At 38.6% G+C, this 20,565-nt stretch overlaps 2 protein-coding genes across 6 annotated transcripts; one reads left to right on the top strand and one right to left on the bottom strand.

The window, feature by feature from the left end:
• Nucleotides 1-2,567: 2,567 nt before the first annotated feature.
• Nucleotides 2,568-19,221, top strand: lsp1b (lymphocyte specific protein 1 b). 4 transcript variants are annotated; one of them, XR_014029018.1, is made up of 14 exons: nucleotides 2,568-2,811; nucleotides 4,297-4,416; nucleotides 4,817-5,267; nucleotides 5,393-5,499; nucleotides 6,737-6,953; nucleotides 8,623-8,661; nucleotides 9,418-9,461; nucleotides 9,989-10,070; nucleotides 10,532-10,666; nucleotides 11,290-11,388; nucleotides 11,504-11,914; nucleotides 12,005-12,097; nucleotides 12,377-12,467; nucleotides 18,424-19,221. XR_014029018.1 is itself a non-coding variant. In XM_081350133.1 (13 exons), exons 1-12 carry the CDS (start codon nucleotides 2,753-2,755, stop codon nucleotides 12,458-12,460), a joined length of 1,530 nt encoding a protein of 509 aa, XP_081206259.1. In that variant the 5' UTR covers nucleotides 2,600-2,752; the 3' UTR covers nucleotides 12,461-12,467; nucleotides 18,424-19,221. The 4 variants fall into 4 exon arrangements, 3 of the variants coding, with proteins under 3 accessions (XP_081206257.1, XP_081206258.1, XP_081206259.1); XM_081350133.1 differs by lacking the exon at nucleotides 11,504-11,914 and having other exon boundaries at nucleotides 2,600-2,811; XM_081350131.1 differs by lacking the exons at nucleotides 8,623-8,661; nucleotides 11,504-11,914.
• Nucleotides 13,491-20,563, bottom strand: LOC308681323 (uncharacterized protein). Of its 2 annotated transcripts, XM_081350115.1 has the most exons (4): nucleotides 20,438-20,563; nucleotides 20,117-20,147; nucleotides 18,404-18,491; nucleotides 13,491-17,990 (listed from the first exon to the last, which is right to left on the bottom strand). In XM_081350115.1, the coding sequence occupies exon 4, from the start codon at nucleotides 17,980-17,982 to the stop codon at nucleotides 13,630-13,632; it is 4,353 nt and encodes a 1,450-aa protein (XP_081206241.1). In that variant the 5' UTR covers nucleotides 17,983-17,990; nucleotides 18,404-18,491; nucleotides 20,117-20,147; nucleotides 20,438-20,563; the 3' UTR covers nucleotides 13,491-13,629. The 2 variants fall into 2 exon arrangements, with proteins under 2 accessions (XP_081206241.1, XP_081206242.1); XM_081350116.1 differs by lacking the exons at nucleotides 20,117-20,147; nucleotides 20,438-20,563 and adding an exon at nucleotides 18,694-18,833.
• Between the last annotated feature and the right edge of the window lie 2 nt (nucleotides 20,564-20,565).

Raw genomic sequence — 20,565 nt, 5'->3', positions numbered from 1 at the left:
GCGTGATTTTATAGGGCTTCAGACAATCGGCACATTCAGAGAATATCCCACTGCGCTATCCGCAGCATTGAGTGAACCTATGAAAGAGAACTGATAACCGCAATGCATTGCAATGGACGAGGAAGCAGAGAATGTCCAAGTGTATTGGGTTAGCTATGCGTACTGTGATTGGCTCATCGCGTTTGTGGGCGTGGCTTAGCCATTGGTCAATTAGCATACATGCGCAGGGAAAAATAAATGTAGAAATGTGGAAATACAGAAATAAATAAATGTAGAAATGTGGAAATACAGAAATAAATAAATGTAGAAATGTGGAAATACAGAAATAAATAAAGTTAAAATAAATACATATATAGATATATAAATAAATAAATATATAAATACATAAATATATAAATAAATGTATAAATACATAAATACATATAGAAATGCATAAATAAATAAACAAATACATGTAAAAATACAGAAATAGCCATTTATATTACCAAAATGTATTTATTTTTACTATTATTTCTGCATTTAATTATTTATTTCTACTTTTATTTATTTATTTATTTATTTTTCGTTCTGTCATTTTTAGTCCTTCATAGTACGGAAGTGCAAACCGGAAATGCTTATACCTGTTTTCCGGTTGACCGGTTTGAACGTTGGGCGTTCCGCAATCCTGTTTTATACTTCTGCGTCGGACCTACATCAAAGCCTCTACGCTGTAGGCAACGCGTTGGTTTTCATTTGATCTGCGTCGTTGTCCGCGTTGACGCGCAATTACACTTGCAGAGGGAGCATGTGAAACCCGAGGGAGGGGTTCTAGCAGACCAATCACAGCGCTTGTGTCCGCGTAGAGTTGACGGGCCCTATTTTAACGATCTGAAACGCAATTGTCAAAGCGCAAAGCGCAAGTAACTTTGTGGGCAGCCGGGTCTTGGCGCTGTTGCTATTTTCCCGGCGGGATAAATGACTCTTGCGCCAGGCGCAAATCTAAAATGGGTTGGTCTGAAGAGCTTCATTATTCATAGGTGTGGTTTGGGCGTAACGTGAAATAAACCAATCAGAGCGTCATCTCACATTCCCTTTAAGAGCAGGCGCGCTTGTTCTAATGTGGATTCCTATTATAACGGCGGATTTGCCAGGCGCGCGCCAGGAGCGGTTCACAGCCAAGGAGAGCAACGCTCTCGTCAGGGACGTTGGGGATGGAGAAACCCACCCAAATTAACTTCGGTTAAAAAGGCGGATGATAATTTGGATAAATGTGTAAGCTAGATATATGCTTTTATAATAAATTGTCTATCTATCTATCTATCTATCTATTGTAATAATGTATGATTTGCAAAAATGAAAACTGCTGCTTCTGTGTAGATGAGAGAACACGCACACGCTACATTGATTATGGCCAAGCATGCGCCCTTATAATAGCATATGAATAACATGCGCAACGCGCCACTGACTTTAAACTATTTTTTCCTGGTTAGTGGCGCAATTGTTTTCTAAACCTGCAAAATAGCATGAAGGAACGTTTGCGCCGGAACACACCTCCTTTTTTGCGCTGAACCGCCCAGGGAGCGCAAGTTCATTCCCTAGTTTAGCAACGTGCTTCTGTGGAGGGAAAAGCGCGCTTTGAAAACACACTTGCCTGGCGCTGCATTGCAACGGGTGTATGACGGGTTTATGATAGGGCCCAAAAGTGTTCTTCTTCTTCTTCTTCTTCTTCTTCCATTTTTGGCGCGTTGCATTCTTAGTCCCAAAAGTGTTGTAGGGAACAGCAACCCATGACCCCTAGTGGCCACAAAGGAAAATGGCCAGACTGTCACACTAGTCTTGCCTTTGAAATGTAGAAAGTAGCCTACTGTATAGCGTCACACACAGAGCAAGATTTGAAATCTCCAATTTGTTGAAAAGTAATCTTTTTTTTTTTTTAAACAGGCTTTATGTTATGGCTTCATTTGCGTTCTGTTTTACTTATTTTTTTCTCGCTTTTTCCTGTATTCCATTCTTTATATTTTCAAAAGAAAAACAAATATTATACATTACGGCATCATGTCCGATGAGTTAAACATACTGAATCCATAGTTATTAAAGTAACTATTAAACTATCAATGTTACATAAACTGTAGGTGTCTACCTATGATAATGCTAAAGTTTGATGTACAGGCTACACTGGCATAATCTGATGACATCTTCACATCACACTCTCTAAAATATATACATTATTTTGACTCACCATGTGCAGTGCTTATTAAAATTATTTTCATTATAATGATATAATTATATTATAGTTAGGCGGTTTAGTTTGCAATTATAGTGGGACTTATGCTTATCTCCACTTCGGTACTCAAGCCTACCTGTTAATTATCTTTAGGCAGGTAAACAAAGCATGTGGATATATTGGTTATGAACAGTGTCTGACAGCACTGTTAGTGGCCCTGCAATGCTATTGTTTTGGTGTGTGTGTGTGTCTGTGTGTGGTATCATCTTACTCTCCCAGGGGACCATCACATGACTGGTTAGCTTTCTGCTGATTGGAAGAAAGAACTGGAAAAGACAGGAGATAGTTTTAAAGCTCTGAATGAAAAACACATGGAGAGAGACAGAGGAAGGGAGTGAGTGGAACAGAGAGAGAGAGAGAGAGAGATTGACTAAATCCTGCTCAGTGAAAGAGGGGGAGCACATTCACACCCTTAAGGGGACTCACAGGAGAGGAAAGAGAATCAGAAAACCAGTCAGATTTCGTATTCAGTCAGTGAAACACAGAAACATGTCCAGCTCAATCCTGCGAAGACATTCCAGCAAAAAGGGATTAGATAACCTCAAGAGGTGAGATGTTCTTCACTTGTGTGTGTTTGTGGCCATTTGGTCAGAGGTGTGGTCTTTGATCTACAGAGTTACACCAGTTTTTTTTTTTGCCTCTAAATGGAGTATGCTGCAGTTCATTCAATCCTGTTTTATGAATCTTGACTTTTATAACCTAAATGATGACTTTTAAACTCTTATCATGCTGATAGTAATGATCAGGCAGGACAGGGGGGTCAAGAGGGGAAAGACAGAGCATGAGTTCTTCTGCTGTTTATCAGTTCTTCAGGGTGTTTAGGGGGAAGGGTTACAATTATTGTCGGTTGTTTTGCGGTCTCTCTGTATTTCATACAAATTTTACAGTCAAAGGCTTCCCAGGTGTTTTGAGGGTAGTTTATTGTGTTGTTACATAGTTTTGAGTGATGTCATGAAATTATAACGTGTCTTTCCTCGAGGAGGTGTCTGTAGTTAAAGCAAAATCTGTCCCAAAGGCGTCCCAGATGGCTGCTGTTTACACGGCACATGGTGAGTCAATTCATGACATCAAGTGGAATGGCAAAGACATGCTTCAATAGCTTCTTTTATTACTGGAATTTTCCTGAGAGTGGTGACATCATCAGATCACCCCCTTCTCTAAATCTGCTGGATGTGCGATACAGAGCGGCCCCCACCCACTCTGCCCTAAGGACCTGGAGATCCTCTAAACTGTGCCGGAAAAATTGAGCCATTTTACCACCCAGCCACTCACACTGGGTTTATTAAACAAAGGAAATAGTGCAGATATTATTGATGTTAGGCTACACTCTGCTTTAATGCTTGCTATGTTCATTTACTCACTCAGTATGGTATGTTTTGTAACAGATTCAAATTTGTGAGCAGAATGTGAGTAGTTGACTAACTACTCATAACAGTCTAGAGATGTATGTGTTTTTCTTCTTCTGTGTGTCCATGTGTAACATAATATGATCATGGAATTAAGATTTACTGAACTACTGTTTACTTGGAGAAGAACATTCAGAATGTTTGTTTGATAAGCACAGTAGATAAACAGAGTTAAATAATACAGTTGCAATGAGAACAGGTTATAGACAATATTATCAATCAGTGCATCAGTTCCCAGAGGTGTGTGTAATGTGTATAGCAGGAGAGACTTTAGTAAAACTGCCTGGCAATCACCCACCTCCTCACAATTATTGTAAATATTTAATAAAAGGTGTTGTTCCAGTTCCTGTAATGTCAGCCCCCATAAAGGAAGCCAGTGAGCCATTTCCTGTCAGTGTGAACCCTGCACTTCCTGTCCATGTTTAACTTACTTCCTGTCCATCTCTGACCCTACCTTCTGTCAGATGACCCCTATCATTGTCATAAGAATGATGATGCGCTTGCTCTGAAGATACATATCAGCCTCTGTTTACGTTCATGCACAACACAAATGCAGCATTCTTGATTTAGTTATCTTCATTTTTAGTAATTATGTTTTGTTATTTGTAATTGTTTTTGTGTATACAGGATCACTGTTCAGCGCAGTCTGGAGGATGCAGAAGAAATTGAGAGAGAACGACGACGGCGTGCAAGAGCCAGTACCTCTACTGAGGCTCCTCAAGCTACTGCACAGTCTCTGGACAACCAGTTAGTTTCAAAAACCTAAAAGCATACTCCAGTCTTTAAAGAAACTGTGTTGTGTGTATTTGTTTTGTTTCCATGGAATCCCAACCCCCAGATTGTGGCTCAAGCCAACTTTCTCTGTCTTACTCATTGTGTTGTGTTAATCTGTTAGTGAGTTTGTATGTGTATATGTGACAAGACCACACCTGTTCTTTTGATTCAGTTACAGAGTCTTTTATTCTATTCTATTCTATTCTATTCTATTCTATTCTATTCTATTCTATTCTATTCTATTCTATTCTATTCTATTCTATTCTATTCTATTTATTCTATTCTATTCTATTCTATTCTAACAGACTCAACTGTTGTAAGTGTTTTGGTATCTTAGTGAGAGTCAATTCTGAAAGTGTTTCACTGTTTGTAGGGGTCAGAATGATGTGGTTTCAAACTCTCCTCCATCCTCTTTGGAAGAGGACGAAGGCTTCAGTGATTGGACACTTCTGAGCAGGCGCAAAGAGGAACAAATGGAACACAAAGATGTAAAAACACATCTCAACGGCTCTCGTCCCTCAAAACTCCAGCTCTGTTCCAGCTCTGCTCAACATAGTAAACTGCACGATTTAAACGTGTATGACAGCACCCCATTTACACAGACTCGACCCCCCTTTTCAAATCAGCAAAACCTGGATGAGGATGGTGATGATGAAGACTGGGGTGCCAGAGAACAGGAAAGAAGGGCTAATATTAAGGCAGCAGAGCGGGAGGAGGGAGAGATCAGACGGTGGTGTGCAGAGGAGGAGGATCCGAGAGGGATGAAAGGTCATGAATCATCTTTCTGGAAAAAACAAAATCAGAGCTGTAATATGGATGAGAAGGTACAATATTCAAGAATGCATTTAACCTCAACTCAGTCATGCATCAAAATCAAGTCTTTCAAAGGTGCCGTAAGCACTTAATGCAGCGAACATACAAACTTCTGAATCGTTTTTTTTTTCCCCAGAGAGAAAAGGTAGAGATGAAGATATCCTACACCTCCACAGTCGTCCTCCAACAGAATGGGAGACAGTACAGCACAAATGGACAAGAGGGGAGGAGAATAAATGACAGGTACAGGCGTAGACAGGCACACACTTCACAACAATACAGCTCAGTAAGCTAAAGCTTTAAATGAACTTTAGAAAATGAATATGCTTGTGTTAAAGGCTGTTATGCTATAAAAGGCATTTTAAAATATGCTCGACTCAAGTTAAAGCTTTTAAACTTTATTTATTATAATTATTTGTTGCAGCCTATACCTAACAGGATGGAAACAAATATCTAGGGCTAATTACATCAAATGCTTAGACAAGTCTTAGTTAGCCATCTAATTTTTTCATTAAGATTTGTCAGAACTTTAAGTCAGTTAATTAAAAAAAGACAGTCTTAACATTGTGGGTGTGTTTATGCAAGTGGCCACTTTAGCTAACTATTGCTCATTGAGGGGTTGAGAGTTAGTTTACATGAGGGTGTCGACTTGAAGTTAACTTTAATCATTTTTAAATTGAGCTCTAAATGACATTTTGTGATGAGCTTGTTCATCTAATCCTGTCAATCACAATTTTAAAGCAATATGTGACTGCTTACCTCACTCGTCACTCCTGTGTTGTTATGAAAAATCCTCTGACATGCTATATGGAGACATAGCTATGCAGGAGAACAGTTTGAGAACGGTGTGCCAATGATTGGGTAGCAATAGAGTTGGCTCTGTGTTGAGAAATGACATGATAAAATCACAAGTTTCACAACATCCTCAGAACTAATGTCCTTCCTGAGTTCAGCGCTTTTAATCTAACTCAGAGAAGTGAAGATACAGAGTGACATGGACGCAGTCGATTCAACAGCTCTCAGCAGTCCGGAGAGGTTTTTAAATTGAGCTCTAAATTCAATTTTGGGACGAGCTTGTTCATTTTATCCTTTCAATCACAATTTTAAAGCAATATGTGACTGCTTACCTCACTCGTCACTCCAGTGACTCTTATGAAAAATCCTCTGACAAGCTATATGGAGACATAGCTTTGCAGGAGAACAGTTTGAGAACGGTGTGCCAATGATTGGGCAGCAATAGAGTTGGCTCTGTGTTGAGAAATGACATGATAAAATCACAAGTTTCACAACATCCTCAGAACTAATGTCCTTCCTGAGTTCAGCGCTTTTCATCTTACTCAGAGAAGTGAAGATACAGAGTAACATGGATGCAGTCGATTCAACAGCTCTTAGCAGTCCGGAGAGGTAAAAAAAAACCTGCATTTGAGGTAGAATACTTTTTTCATGAATCATTTCCCTTTCTCAATCTTGTTGTATTTAGTGTGTCGGAGGAAGTGTTTGTGAATAACGGTGAGGAGAACCAGCAGCACAGAGAAACAGAGGATCAGACTCATGAGGAGGTGCAGAGGATGATGAGAGAGGAGGAGAGAGAGAGGAAGAGGAGGGATGTGATGGAGAAGTTAAAGAGGTTGAGTATATCCAGCGGAGATCCAGAGGAGCCTTTCAGTCCTCTCAGCCCCAGGAGCCCCTCCTACATGGTATGACATCATCACCATCAGACACCTCACACCTCAAAATGACATTATAATTAAAGATTTGTTACAGATATGAGCAAACATGCTTGTTAAACAGTATTCAAATTAACATCAACACAGTTTTTAATTGCTGATGATCTGGCATCATTATCTAAATCACAATGTTGACCTGCAAAACAAATGAAAACTTTTTTTCGCGATTTGAAAAAACTGTAAACACACCTGAATCAGCGAATCAGGGTCTTATTGTACATATAACAAGATGTTTCACTCAGATTATCATGAATGGGAGAAACACGCAATATGACTAAATCCGCCTTTTACACATCACATCACAGAGGCTACAAGGCTTAATGCACAGATCTGATCCTTTGACCATATAAAAAATGTTTGCCCTGCCAGTTTATATTCACGTATTCACAAAACGTATATCTATTTATAAATTAATCCCTGCCCAAACAAGAATGATTCTGTTGGTGATTGAGGTTGACCCTCAGGTTTTGAATGGCAGTGTATAACAATTATTTATATAATTCATGTCTCGGGTAGTTCTTTGACTTTAATGCACACCAGATGTGATTATCCTGCTTATGATCACTTGCAAGCAAGGTCGAGTTAAAGCGAGTTGATGTTTGCACCATAAAATTTGAATGAATGTATAAAAATAACAGTAGTTCTCGTTAGTTATTTTAATATCTGTTAGAATATCTAGAATATAAATTTATGTATTTACATGTGTGCAACAATGCCCAATTCTTGTCAGATGTGAGCAAAACATCTGATTTTTGTGCCAGTGTAAGTGCAGACATAGAACCTGAACAGAACAGGAACAGAACAAAACAGCACATGCACATTGGCTGGACCAACTGGAAATATAAGCTTTAAATGCTATTTGAGCATAAGAAAACAAATTTATGGGACAGTTCGTGTCAGAATTTTGTTTAGTTTTTTTGCTGATTTGAAATATTTTATTTAAATCTGAGTTTTGCCAGCAGTTTTTGTTATTCTTGCATGCCTGAAAATACGATGCAAATATGGCCACCAAGTGAACTTACTTTATTTGAAAGAGACTTCAGGATTATTTGAAACTTCTAGTCAGGTTGGTTGGCGCTAAAGTCTGCAGTAAGGTGGCCCACTATGATCAAGTTTGGACACTCTGCAGAGACTGGGTGATCTTGTTTGTGTCTTCATGTGGGGACAAATGTCTCAAATGATAATAAACCTGAAAAACCTATAGGGACCTTTTATGAGGATATACCTTGATGAAGAAAACATGTTTGTAAAGGGAATAAAAAATTGGTTTATTGGTTTTTTATACAATTATATTTTTGCTATGCAATTTGGTGGTGTTTGCAGTGCAGAAATGGCTCAAATCACCTTTATGAATAACAGATAATGGTTTGATAACGGTAGGTCCTCTGCCTGATATAAAACATGACATACTACAAAACGTGTTTGTGCATTGTGCTCAGTGGTGTTTTCACTCTGTAATTTTATCTGGTATCTTCCATGTGCTTTTTTCGTGACTGACCTCTTCCATGTGCTGTGTGTGGTTCTGATATTTTCATTGCAATAGTGTGGGTTGAGGGATAAAGATGAAACATGAAGCATCTGCTTTACATTGCTGAGGTGCTTTGTGTGTGTGTGTGCTTTATTTGCTTGCTGGATTCAGGCTGAGGGTGAGGAGTGGCAACCAGAAGGTACAAGCTCGGTGAGTTGCTTACTATGTGCATGTGCATGATAGTATCGAATTGTACGTTAGAGTGTTTGTGTGTGTCTGCTAGTACTGTGCACCTTACACTTGCTTTATAAATTGCTTTGCATTTGTTCCATTTATGTCCACGATCATATTCCCTTCCATCTTACTTTTACAATGTTCTGGAAAAAACTGATCCTGATAAAGTTTAGCATTTCGTGAACCATTTTTTTTTTTATGTATGTATGAACATTTATGATGACCTCAGTGCCCCAAATATATCCATGTGTACGACTTATTTTAAAGGCAACAGATCAGTTCTTAAAAGCACAGGCACATAAGGTGATGACATTTTAAAAACACAGGAAATGGGTGGCAGGAAGACCTTTTGTGAATGAATGTATCCTACACTCTGTTGGGCAAAACTGAACCTTTTTGTGGAAGGTGAAATTGGAACCAACTACAGGGATTTACAGGGTCAAAAAAGCTAGATACAAAGTCTCCAGCAATGAAATTATGAAATTAATCTGCTTACAACATCAATCGGTTGAACTGCTTTTCAGTATTGGCTCAAAATCTTGACAGAGAATTTACTTTTTGCAATCATTATCTGTTACCCAATTTAGTTGCACTGCTTTTCACTTTTTCCATTTTGCCTGGAAACATTGCACACAATATTGCCATAAATGTTTTCATGCTTATGACTGTAAGAATTCACACATTTTTTGAATCCATTTACAAAAAAATGTTGCTTTACTGTTTAATCTACAGATTACTGAGAGGACTGAGTCTCTAAACCGCTCCGTTAAAAAAAAGTAAGTAGACTTCAGAAACACACATACAGATTTAGATCAATGGATACAAGTGATTTATTGTAGGATTGTAAAAAAAAAAAAAAAAAAATCCCCTCATAATATGGAGTGTGAGAAGCAGCAGCGGCAGGATTGTTTTTCTGTGCTGTGGTATGACATCATGGGTTCATCAGTATTTTCTGTTTTATCTAAACATGACACATGAATGATTAATTCATGAATGAACAGCTGTTTGAAACATGGTTCGCCTTTCAGGCAGACATGACAGGACACGTTTCTCTCGATGTATCTTTCTCCTATTCAAAACATTTTAATTTTTTTTTACATGTATCTCAAAAGCCTGGCTATTCTTTTCCACATTGTTTTGTCTTGGCATGAAGTATAAAAAATATACTTCACTGTGCTTTTGTTTGTATCTTACTCTACTTTATGAGTCATGGTCCTCTTCATGTCACTGCTTGTTCTGAGATGATCTGTTTCTTGGAAAACAGTGGTGCTTTAGGTAATATTTCATCTGTTTGTGAAAACAGGAACAGCATAAAGAAGACACAGCCTCCCACGATCATCTCAAAGTTAGATGGCAGATTGGAGCAGTACAACCATGCCATTGAGGTGAATTACCTTCACATGTGCTTGTATAATGTCAATTTCATAGTTAGGCTTTTTGCATATATTCCTTTAAACACACCTGCACAGCTATTCTGCTGCTTTTACATGCATTTCTTTACACATGCAGCTCTTCTTACCACACCCAGTGCTTACTTACACCTGCTCTGATGTTTACTACTCTGATCTCACTGCTGGGGTGCATTCGGACACCCTGCATGCCCAGGCACCTCTTCTGTTAGTCATACTGACTCAAACTATTGTGTTCTTAACCCGGCCTCTGGTTTCCTGCCACCTAACTGTCAGGAAGTGTGTAAAAGCCCCATGGCAAATGTGTGTATAGTGGATCCAGGTGTTACTGTGCTTTTGTTGCTGAGAGTTACGCAGGTGTTTTATCACATAGTCCCTGCTGTGAATCAGATAGTGTAATATTTCCAGTCATAGTGTGTGTTTTTGTGCGTGTGCAGGAGTGCTATAAAGAGGGGAACGTAGTCAAGCTAATGGATGTCCCAACATCACCAGAGCCTGTATCTGCTCGGAAGACCCTGTTTGAGGCGGGGGAAGCCTGGAATCAGAATTCAGCAAGGGCTGTGTCCTCTAAGGTTCATATGTTTATCAATAAATTATTCTGTTAAATAGTTCACCCCAAAAATGGAAATTCTGTCACCATTTTATCACCCAAGATTGTCTCTCTTTCTTTCTTTCTTTCTTTCTTTCTTTCTTTCTTTCTTTCTTTCTTTCTTTCTTTCTTTCTTTCTTTCTTTCTTTCTTTCTTTCTTTCTTTCTTTCTTTCTTTCTTTCTTTCTTTCTTTCTTTCTTTCTTTCTTTCTTTCTTTCTTTCTTTCTTTCTTTCTTTCTTTCTTTCTTTCTTTCTTTCTTTCTTTCTCACCATACAATGAAAGTCATTGGTTCAGTGTTGTTTTAGACCCCTCTGACTGTCATTGTATGGACAAAAATATATTTTTTATTTATGTTCCACAAAAGACTGTCATACAGGTTTAGAACAACAATATGAGTAAATAATGAAAGAATTTTCATTTTCTGTGAGAAGTGCCAGTACGCAAAAAAGTGATGGTAAGCTACTGATTAAAATATAGAAGCCTACTGCATAATTCCACGTGTTTCCCTCAGTTGCAGCACATTGAGCTCTCTCGGCCACCGTACACTAAAAAGTCAGTGAGTGAGTAAATGAAAGAATAAATGATGACATGTTACTCTGATTCAGGATACAGAGGGAATAAATGTGGGCGTGACAGATCTAATTAACCAATGGGTGAAAGGAAACTCTGACGTCAACACCAAGAGCCCCTCCTCCAAAGCAGCTGTAAGTTTAAATGAGTCTCTGAATGTTAATTGCATAGTTTCTTCCTGAATCCTACTAATAGTTCATTTCCGTCTGAAACTTTTGTATCCTCTATGTTTTTTTTCTTCAACTTTAGTTCTCTTCTTTCCACTTTTTCTTGTGTCTGCTGTTCTTATCATCTTTTTCAATAAGGTAAACAATTCCTATCTCTCTTTTTCTCCATGAGTGGGTGGATTTAGGTGGTTTCTTACTCTTTCAAAATGTCAATGGGGTCCACTGGGTTAAAGTCCAATGGCAATAAACTATTGTGGAAGAGTTTTAGAAGACGCCAGCAATTTTAAAATATCTGATGTCTGCTTTGTTTTTGTGACTTTTTGGCTTTGGACTGCTGCTGTGTGTGTATATGTGTTTTCTGGATATAATCTATAAAAAATATAAAAGATTTTGTATGGTTAAAGTTCATGCTGTGGCAGGTCATGTGATGGGAGAGATCCCTGAATAGCCTGTTGTTCAATGACGCCATCTAGTGGTTTAGGCCTGAACCAAGGTAAAAAAAAAAAAAAAAAAAAAAAACTTTTAGGTTAAAAAAACATTAATCCTAACTATGGCATTTATTATCTTTCTTTGTGTGTGTTAGTGTCAGGATGTTAAGCCTGGTGAGGTGCGTAACATAAAATCCATGTGGGAGAATCTGGGAGACAACTTGTCACAGGATAAACCATGTGCAAAGGTACATCAAAACTCCTAATGTACTGACACTAAACCATGATCAACCCTACAGAAACCTTCTTCTAAACTGCTGTTAGGTTAAGGTTATAGGTTAAATGTTCAAAAACAACCCATAAACAACAATCAGCATCAGTTCTTATAATCATCATTTGAGTTTGGCTGTTCACATTGAGCACAGGCTCATTATCTTGCATTCGTTATTTTAGATTTAGTAGTACTTAAGTCCCCTTCACTTGGTTTTATATGTTTAAAGGTTGTAATTTGATCTTTACCTTTTCAGGGATCATCTGGAAAAAGGTACAAATTTGTTGTGAGTGGGCATGGGAAGTACGAGAAGGTCTTCATTGATAATGACACAAACTAAGGATCAAGTAAGAAATTTATTTTCTTTATTCAAATTTTTTATTCAAAATAACAAAATATAAATTCAGCATGTTTATTACTACACAGACATAAGTCATGCTTTACTAGAGTAACTAAAGTATGATAATGTGCTATACATTAGCTTGGTTGTATACCGCTGGTTACAAACACACTATATTAAAATAACTTCTGGGTGTACACAGTACAGTGTGCGTGTGTGTGTGTGTGTGTGTGTGTGTGATGATTAATTGTTAAAGAGTGTTCATTGTAGTTTCTCACTGTTATAAATCATGACAATATATGTGATGGTTCCATTTGTAGTGTTTATTTAGGATATTTGTAGCCAGTTCTCTCCTTCTGCCAAAATGATCATCTTATAAAGTGTCTTCTTTCCTTGGAGCTCTGGGTAGTATTCAGTAAATGTCACATGCCTGCTGTCTCACCTATCAGTCTAATGATTATTTGTGACACTGAACTACAAATGAATCCATAAACATGAAATCACTTGCAACATTTCACTAGAAAACATCCAAAACTCAAATGGTTTTAACTTAAAAGAAAAGTAAAAATGAACACATCTGAAACTAGTTTTTAGGTTCTTATTTCATGATCAACATATTAAGATTAAAATTTTATTTTCAAATAACTTTCCTTCATGTTCTAGTTATACCTTTCCAATTTCCCTCTGACCTTTTTGAAATGAACAGCACTGCCATCATGTCATATCTCATTCTGAGCAGGGCTCTTGACACCGCTCAGGACGTCACATTCTGAAACTCTCTATTCAGAACACGTCTGCTCGCACCACCCAGCTTGGCTGACGTGCGTAAACTTAAACCCAGGATCCATCCACATTGCTCTCTGAGCCACTTTCCTTTTTTGATCATTGTCATCATTACGTTTTCAGCCCTTGCTCACTTCCTCACTCGCCACATCCCGAACAGCTGCACCTATCAGTCGCTCTCTCTCAATGCAGGAATGACTAGGCCTCAATTTCTGCTGACCAGCCCCTTACTGCACTGCTCAGAGCAGAGAGTGCAGTGTATAGTTTGTTTGTCTCATCGTTGATTTCATGAAGAAAAAGGAAATTACATTTACAGCACTACAATACTACATAATTGGATCATTTTGTAGTTGAAATCAACTTTACACTGTACATTTGAAATTCGATCAAACATCTGCCATTATTTCTGTCGATGTACCAAATCCTTTGGCTGTTCTGTTGAAGTCTTTTGGCTCTTCGCCTTTCTGTTTGCGATTCAGCAGCCCTCTTTCAAAGGCTGTAGCTATTTTGTTGAGAGGTTTCGCAGCTGCCTCCTTCAGCTTCCGGGCGTTGAAGCGCGGGCTGTAGAGAAGGATGGGCAGACGGTGGACGAAGGATGGGACCAACTGGCCATCCTTCTCTATGTTTTTCCGCTCTTCCTCGGTTTTGTTGCTATGTATCTGCTTCATAATGTTCTCCTTTGTGGCAAACATATGAAAAAGTACAGCATCCCACATTTTTGTTACCTTGGGCTCATCTTTCTTTTTGACCACATCCTGTCCACCCGATGACTGTCCTTTGTCCCTTGCAGACTTGTCTTTACCACTTATATTTAGATCTGCTTTCTGAGCATTTTGCTCTGCATCAGGCTCTGGAAAACTGGGGGCATCAGGTTCAACAACCATGTGCTTTTTCAGCCTTGTCCAGCCACTGAGTTTGGCCTTCAGGCCTTTGGGTTTTTGTGCACTCTTAGGTTCATTTTGTCCCTTCTGATCACTTGGTGTGGGTTCAGGGGGAGTCTCTTTGCTAAACTTGCCATCTTCAGTGGCTACAGACTCATTTTGTCTTTCAGTGGCTAATGCATCTTTTAAACACTTTTGAGGTTTTGAGGTATCAGACTTTAACACTTTAACTGTGATGAGATCAATTTTTGAGTCCTGAGCAGTTATATGTTGTGCTTTTACATCCATATTAGATGCTTTGGCTTCTGTCTGGTATTTAACACAGCTTTCATCAGATGAAGAGAGTGGTAGAGATTTGGCGGCCTTGAGAAGCATGGCAGCAAGACTATTTTCTGCACTTGGAGCTTTGCAAAAACTCTTGACAATTGAAGACGGTAAAGCCTTTTGAGTGTCAGATTTTACGGATTTGGACTGCACACTATCCGTAGTCAATTTGGTGTCCTGGGGTACGTTATTTGATGGTTTGATTGAATTTCTTTGTAATGTTGTTGAATTGTTTGATTTAGATTCAATTTTAACTTTAAATGCAGCTTTGGAATCAGTGTTGGTTTTATTGGAGACCTGTAAGTCTGATTCCAAATCTATCAATGGGTCTTTTGTAACACCGCTGATGGGTATTAAGTCTTCATTGCCGTTGTCTTGTTTAGAGGATTTATCCTTTGCCAAATGCGTGACTAGAGCCTCAGAGTAAGGTGCAGGTGAAAATACCTGTCCATCTGAGGGGTTTTTGGATGATGTATTTCTTTTGTTTGGAGGGCTTGGAGTAGATTTCACATTGTTTTCATGTTTCTGCATTTGCTGACCTTTGGTTTCTTCTGTGTTTTGGTTGATTTTATCTTTGGATTTCAAGGAGGGAGGTGTTGAATTTGGGTTTAATAAAACTCCTGATTTAGATGCATCTGATTTAAATGTATTTGCAAGTTGAGGTACCTCTGTTTTAAAGGGACTTTTAGTATTAAATATATCTGTTTTAGGGGGGCTTGGACAATTCAATATATCTGATTTGGCCAAAACTACAGGATTGGCTGCACAAGACTTATTTGAGTCTTCATGTCTGGTTATTTCTGTCTTTGGTGAGTCTATAAAGATAGATGAACCTAACCTTGATTGAGCTGTAGATTTAGTTTCCTCTGGCTTTAAGAGGGCTGCACGTTTAATATCAGGAGGGACTTTAATGTAACCTCTGGTGTCTGCAGATGGCATTCTAGAGTCTGTGATCTTGGTTGAGTTTGTTGTGATTTTATTTACAGTGAAACCTTCATTGTTGGTGTTTATGATATTGTGGAGTTGATTGCCTGTAATGATGGCAGTAGAAGAATCACAGACATCAGAGTAAGTTCCTAAAGAACTTTTGGATAAACATGGCAAGGTTTTCTGCTCTTGATTTGCAGAAACGTGTGACTGCATCATTTTGACTGATGCAGGATCAAAACTTTCTGTTGGATATATAAATCTGTCTGCAGTCTCTGACTGCACTGTTTGCAGTGGGATATTTTGAACTGACAAGACATTTTTTGTGAACAATCCGGTTATATTTGAGTTCTGAATGTTTGATTGCACCTGGGGAAAAGGGTAAGTTGGCATTTTTTTCCCCTCTGCGGCAAAAGGAGGGGTGGGGATGTCTGTAGATCCTGAATTTAGTTGTCTAGGAGCCTCTGCTACAGCAGTGGGGTTTACAATCTTTCTTAAAGGTGTCATTTGAAGTTCATTGTACATTGCATCTTCAGGATTTAAAGCTAGAGGCCTTGGTTGTACTCCAGGGATTGTCTCTCGCTCCTTTAAACTTTTATCTGCTATTTCCGAAGTGGGATTGTTGATGGTTTCAATTTCAGTTTTGTCAGTTACTAATACCGTAGTACTTGTTTGGTTTGTCATCGCGATTTGCAAGGGCAGTGCAGTCACTGAAGTTTTTAAAGACTCTAAATCTGCCAAGGATTTCTCTGCATTGAAATCAGATATAATGCTAAGCCTATCTTGAGATGTCTTGGTTGGAGTTTTGGACATGCAATTCTCATATGTCATGTTTTTAATATCTTCTGGTATTTCAGGCTTAGACACAGATAGATCACCATATGAATTAATCTTGATTCCACCATAAGCAATATATTCAGCAGGTGTCAAACCATAGTATGTTGACTTTCGTTTTGAGACGTTAATATCATTTTGCAATGGCTTCTGGTTACCCACAAACCGTGCTGGTGGTCTTGGTGACCAGTATACAGGAGTACTGGGTGTTTGGTGGTTTCGGAAAGGTGCAGACATGGATGTTTCTTGACTTGCATCTGTTGGAAAAGACTTGTCTGGTGTCAGTATACAGGTTTCTGAAGTTTCAGTTTTAGTCATTGGATACTCCTGTATAACTGTAGATGTAAGCACCTCACATGCTCTAGAGCTTGACTTACTAGCCTCGGTAGGGGTCTTAGATAAAGAAACTTCACATTTAGAAATCTTTGGTGTCAAGCATTCCTCAGAATAGGCATGAGAAGTGAATGATTTGAGTCCTGTGGCAAACACAACACCATTTGGAATGGAATTTGTTATTTTATCCACAGCAATTTTTTTAAGGCCATCATCATGATCAGCTGCTGCACTCTGAGCTTTTACACTAATCTGTGAGGGAGGTTGGAGCCATTTATTTTGAGGTAGGGGTTCCTGATGGTTTTCTGTAGAGACTCTTGCCTCCATTGTGGAGGATAATGTAGAGTTGAATGCAAACAAGGGTTGATTATCTGCAGAAGCTTCAAAAACAGGTCTTACTGAGCTTACATGTGTATTCATCTGACAAGGTGGCGTTTGAAATTCATACCTTGTCCCTGAATTTAGTTTAACATCTATCACTGGATTGTTTGCAATTGATGGTGCTTCTCCCTGTAAAGCAGAACCACAAGCCCAGGGATCGTGAATAGTGGGCTTTGATATCTTATAAAAGGAAGTTTTTGGAGTATAAATCGTTGTTTGTGGAAAAGCAGCAGTTTTCTCCATTGTGGAAGTCTTGACTTGTGACCTAGCTGTTTCCATGACGTGACTATTTGTGAGAGGTGTGTGAGTAATGAGTGCAGGTGCAACGTTTTTATATCCTTCAACATTGGATTGGCTCACTGGAACATGAGAGATTGATGGTTGTGTCTGGGAACCCGGTGCACAGGCTGATGTCAAATTTGGAGCGGGAGGTCGAACTGGACTCAAAGGGGGGGGTTGTATTTGCACTGAGGCTTGATAGGTCTGTTGTTCGCCGAATGTGCCATGTGTCATCCTTACTCTTGAGGAACTGGACTGAAGTGTCTGACTGAAGGCTATCTCAAAGGATGAATCTGGGTCTGCGTCTGTGGCCTGCTCTGAGTCTTCGTCAAAAAGGATTGATGAGCATGTGTATAGAGGTGCTATCTGCTGCTCCAGCGATCGGGCAGGGTAAGAGTACGACTGTGGAGACAGTGTCGGCATGGAACTGTAGTGTGAACTGTTGGTGGGGTAAAAGTATGGGGAAGGGGAGTGAAGGCTGAAAGGGCTGCTGGAGGAATATCGAGAATCGAAGGTCCCGCTAAAGAGAGGGGTTTCTGGAGTCCTTGGAGGCGTGGACTGGTCGCTGTGCTCCAGGTCAGGGCTGGCCTCATTTACTGGTGACAGGTTTGACCGGAATGGGATGGGTGTCTGAGAGGAAGAGCTGACTTTCTTTTTGGCACTTTTCTTCAGGAGTTTCTGCAGACGGGCATTGTCTCGCCCTGGTTTTGGCAGTAGAGGGGGAGGGTACTGCTCTGGAAGCAGACTAGACTGACTACCATAACTTAAAGCCATCAGCATTTCAACACCTGCATTGAAAACAAGCCACAAATACTAGTATTTAAAAAAATAAACTTCAATTCATACTGAATGCTAACTTTGGTTTTAAACTTGATCTCTATATTTCTTCATATTAACTGTGAATTTCACTCCATCATCATGCTTAATACATGCTTAAATAATTCAAATGTCTGGATTCCATTTTGGCTTCATTTCAATTTCTGAGTGAAACTTGTTTCAAAGTAAGTCTTACACAATTTTTTTAAAGTGTAGATAACTTATATAACAGTGTTATGTATTGTATGTCCAAACCCAGAAGCTAATTTGAAATAAAAAATTTACTTGAGGGTTACTCGCAGGGTTTACTTTTCACTCTTAAATGAATATATAAATGTATGGATGATTGTATATATATTGATGTGGCTAATGCAAAATAACTGACCTCTCTCTATCTCTCTTTAGCTGGCTGCTGGACACAAAGAGGTCCGAAGACAGGATGCTGATGTGATCACCGTCCTTCAGTTATTGCACTGTAAAAAAAAAAAAAAAAGTTTTACATTTGAATTGCTGCCTTACATTTTAAGTAAAATCAAAGTGGTGCCAAAGCTTTGAATGATTGTAATGATGAAGAAAATCATATAATTGGGTAAAAGTGACACAAGGATGCTTTTTAATCACAATTGACTGTTACAGTGTGATTAGTTACAATGACATCACATTAATGTGTCAAACCTTAAATCAGTGGTGTTCAATCCTGCTCCTGGAGATCCACAAATTTAGTTCCAAGTTCCAACACAACTTCCTGCCTGAACGTTTGTAGTGATCCTGAAGACTTTGATTAGCTGGTTCAGGTGTGTTTAAGTAAGGCTAGAGCTAAACTCTGCTGGTAGACCTTAAGGAACATGATTCAACACCTCTTCCTTAAAAATAAGGATTTTTGTGAAAACAAAAGTAATTTACAGAAATTAAGTTCTCATATATATATATTTACAGTTTGTCAAAATGTTGAATGATTTCTTATAGCTGATACAAATTTTCTTTTAGTTTAAATAGCGTTTTCATTCTGAGCATTCTTACCCTCGATGCCCTGCTCTCAATTCGTTTTCTTTCCTCTCTCATGATTTTCGTTTAGAATATTGTCTCCATATAAGTGAGTAATATTCTGTTATAGCCTTACACTGTCAACACATGTAAACCAATCAACCAAACATCTGTGCAGTGTAAGGTGTATTTGTCACAAATAAAACTCGTCAATTTTCAGGTGAGTGTTTTGTCTCTTTGTTCATCCATACTGTTGAAAATATGTCCTCTTAAATTCCATATATACATAGAATATACATAGTGAGTTGTAGAATGTCTTTCCAAGTATATTCACATTTAGACATCCTGCAGTTCACTGGCGTGTCAAAATACCGTGATTTTGTTAACCATGAACAAGTTTTTTTTTTTTTTAGGGAAGTATGTTTGTCCTCTGTTAATAGGTTAATAAGCATATATGACCCTTACATATAACATAATTTATTAAATTCAAATTCACCATTATACAGAATATCCCAAAAGTCTGGTCAATAATTGTAATATTCTTGCATGTACATACAGTCTGTGACTCCCTCTGTATCTGGGTTACTTTAGTATCTGTGTGTATTCTAGTGCCTGTGTGACAGTAGTATCCCTGAAATGTGATCTTGAGCTGCTCTACATTTTATTTTTGCCCACTGAAAGACTGCACATCCTGGAACCACAATAAGATAAACACGACCCCAGCCTCAATTCTCACACAACAGCACAGAGGTGGAAATTACACTAACTACTTTCATTAGAATGCATTTAATAGTTATCTTATAATACATAAGATAATTATAGTTTTTTTTGTATTTTTTTGTATTACTGTGTATCTGGTTGACAAACATTTTAACCTCAGTGATCTAATTCCATGCCTTTCCTTAGACATGTGTGAGATGTCTGAGTGCTGAAGACCTGAGACATGCCTGTTTGATTTAGGCTCTTTTAGCTTAACACCTCCGTTCTATTAGTAATTCAATGACTTCATGCTAAATCGTTGTACTGTTCACCATTGTGTATTGTAACAAATATGATTTTTTTAATTAAATACTTCAGGTAGGATGATCGTGCTATAAGCATTCATGAGACTTACAGTGAGGCCAGAAGAAAGAGATGATGCTGATCTGCAAAAGATATGAACATTAATATCACTTAATAAGTACTGTGAAATACAAATACAAGGTGCACAAATGCCACACACTGGCCAGTCATATTACATTACATATGCCAAACAAAGATCTTAAATGACAAAAGCAGCTTTCAATGGTTTTAAAGCAGGCACTTTTGACACTAGTGGTAGTTAGCACAATGAGCAGAGGCCTAGCGTCTCTCACAGAGCCATGCACAAGACAACCACTTGCAGATCACAGACACATTGTTAATGAAAGCTAAACTGTGCGTTTTTTGTTTTTACCTGTGCAAGTATTGCTGTACAATTAAGTGTGCGTCTGCTGGGTCCAACTCTGTGCGAGTGTGGTGGGGCGAGATTAGTGGAACAGAGCAACAGGACATGGTGACCTACCCCTTTTCCATGCCAAAAAT

Source organism: Scardinius erythrophthalmus, assembly GCF_964197995.2.
Source record: "Scardinius erythrophthalmus genome assembly, chromosome: 2".
NCBI lineage: Eukaryota > Metazoa > Chordata > Actinopteri > Cypriniformes > Leuciscidae > Scardinius > Scardinius erythrophthalmus.
This window is presented reverse-complemented; position numbering and strand designations above follow the sequence as displayed.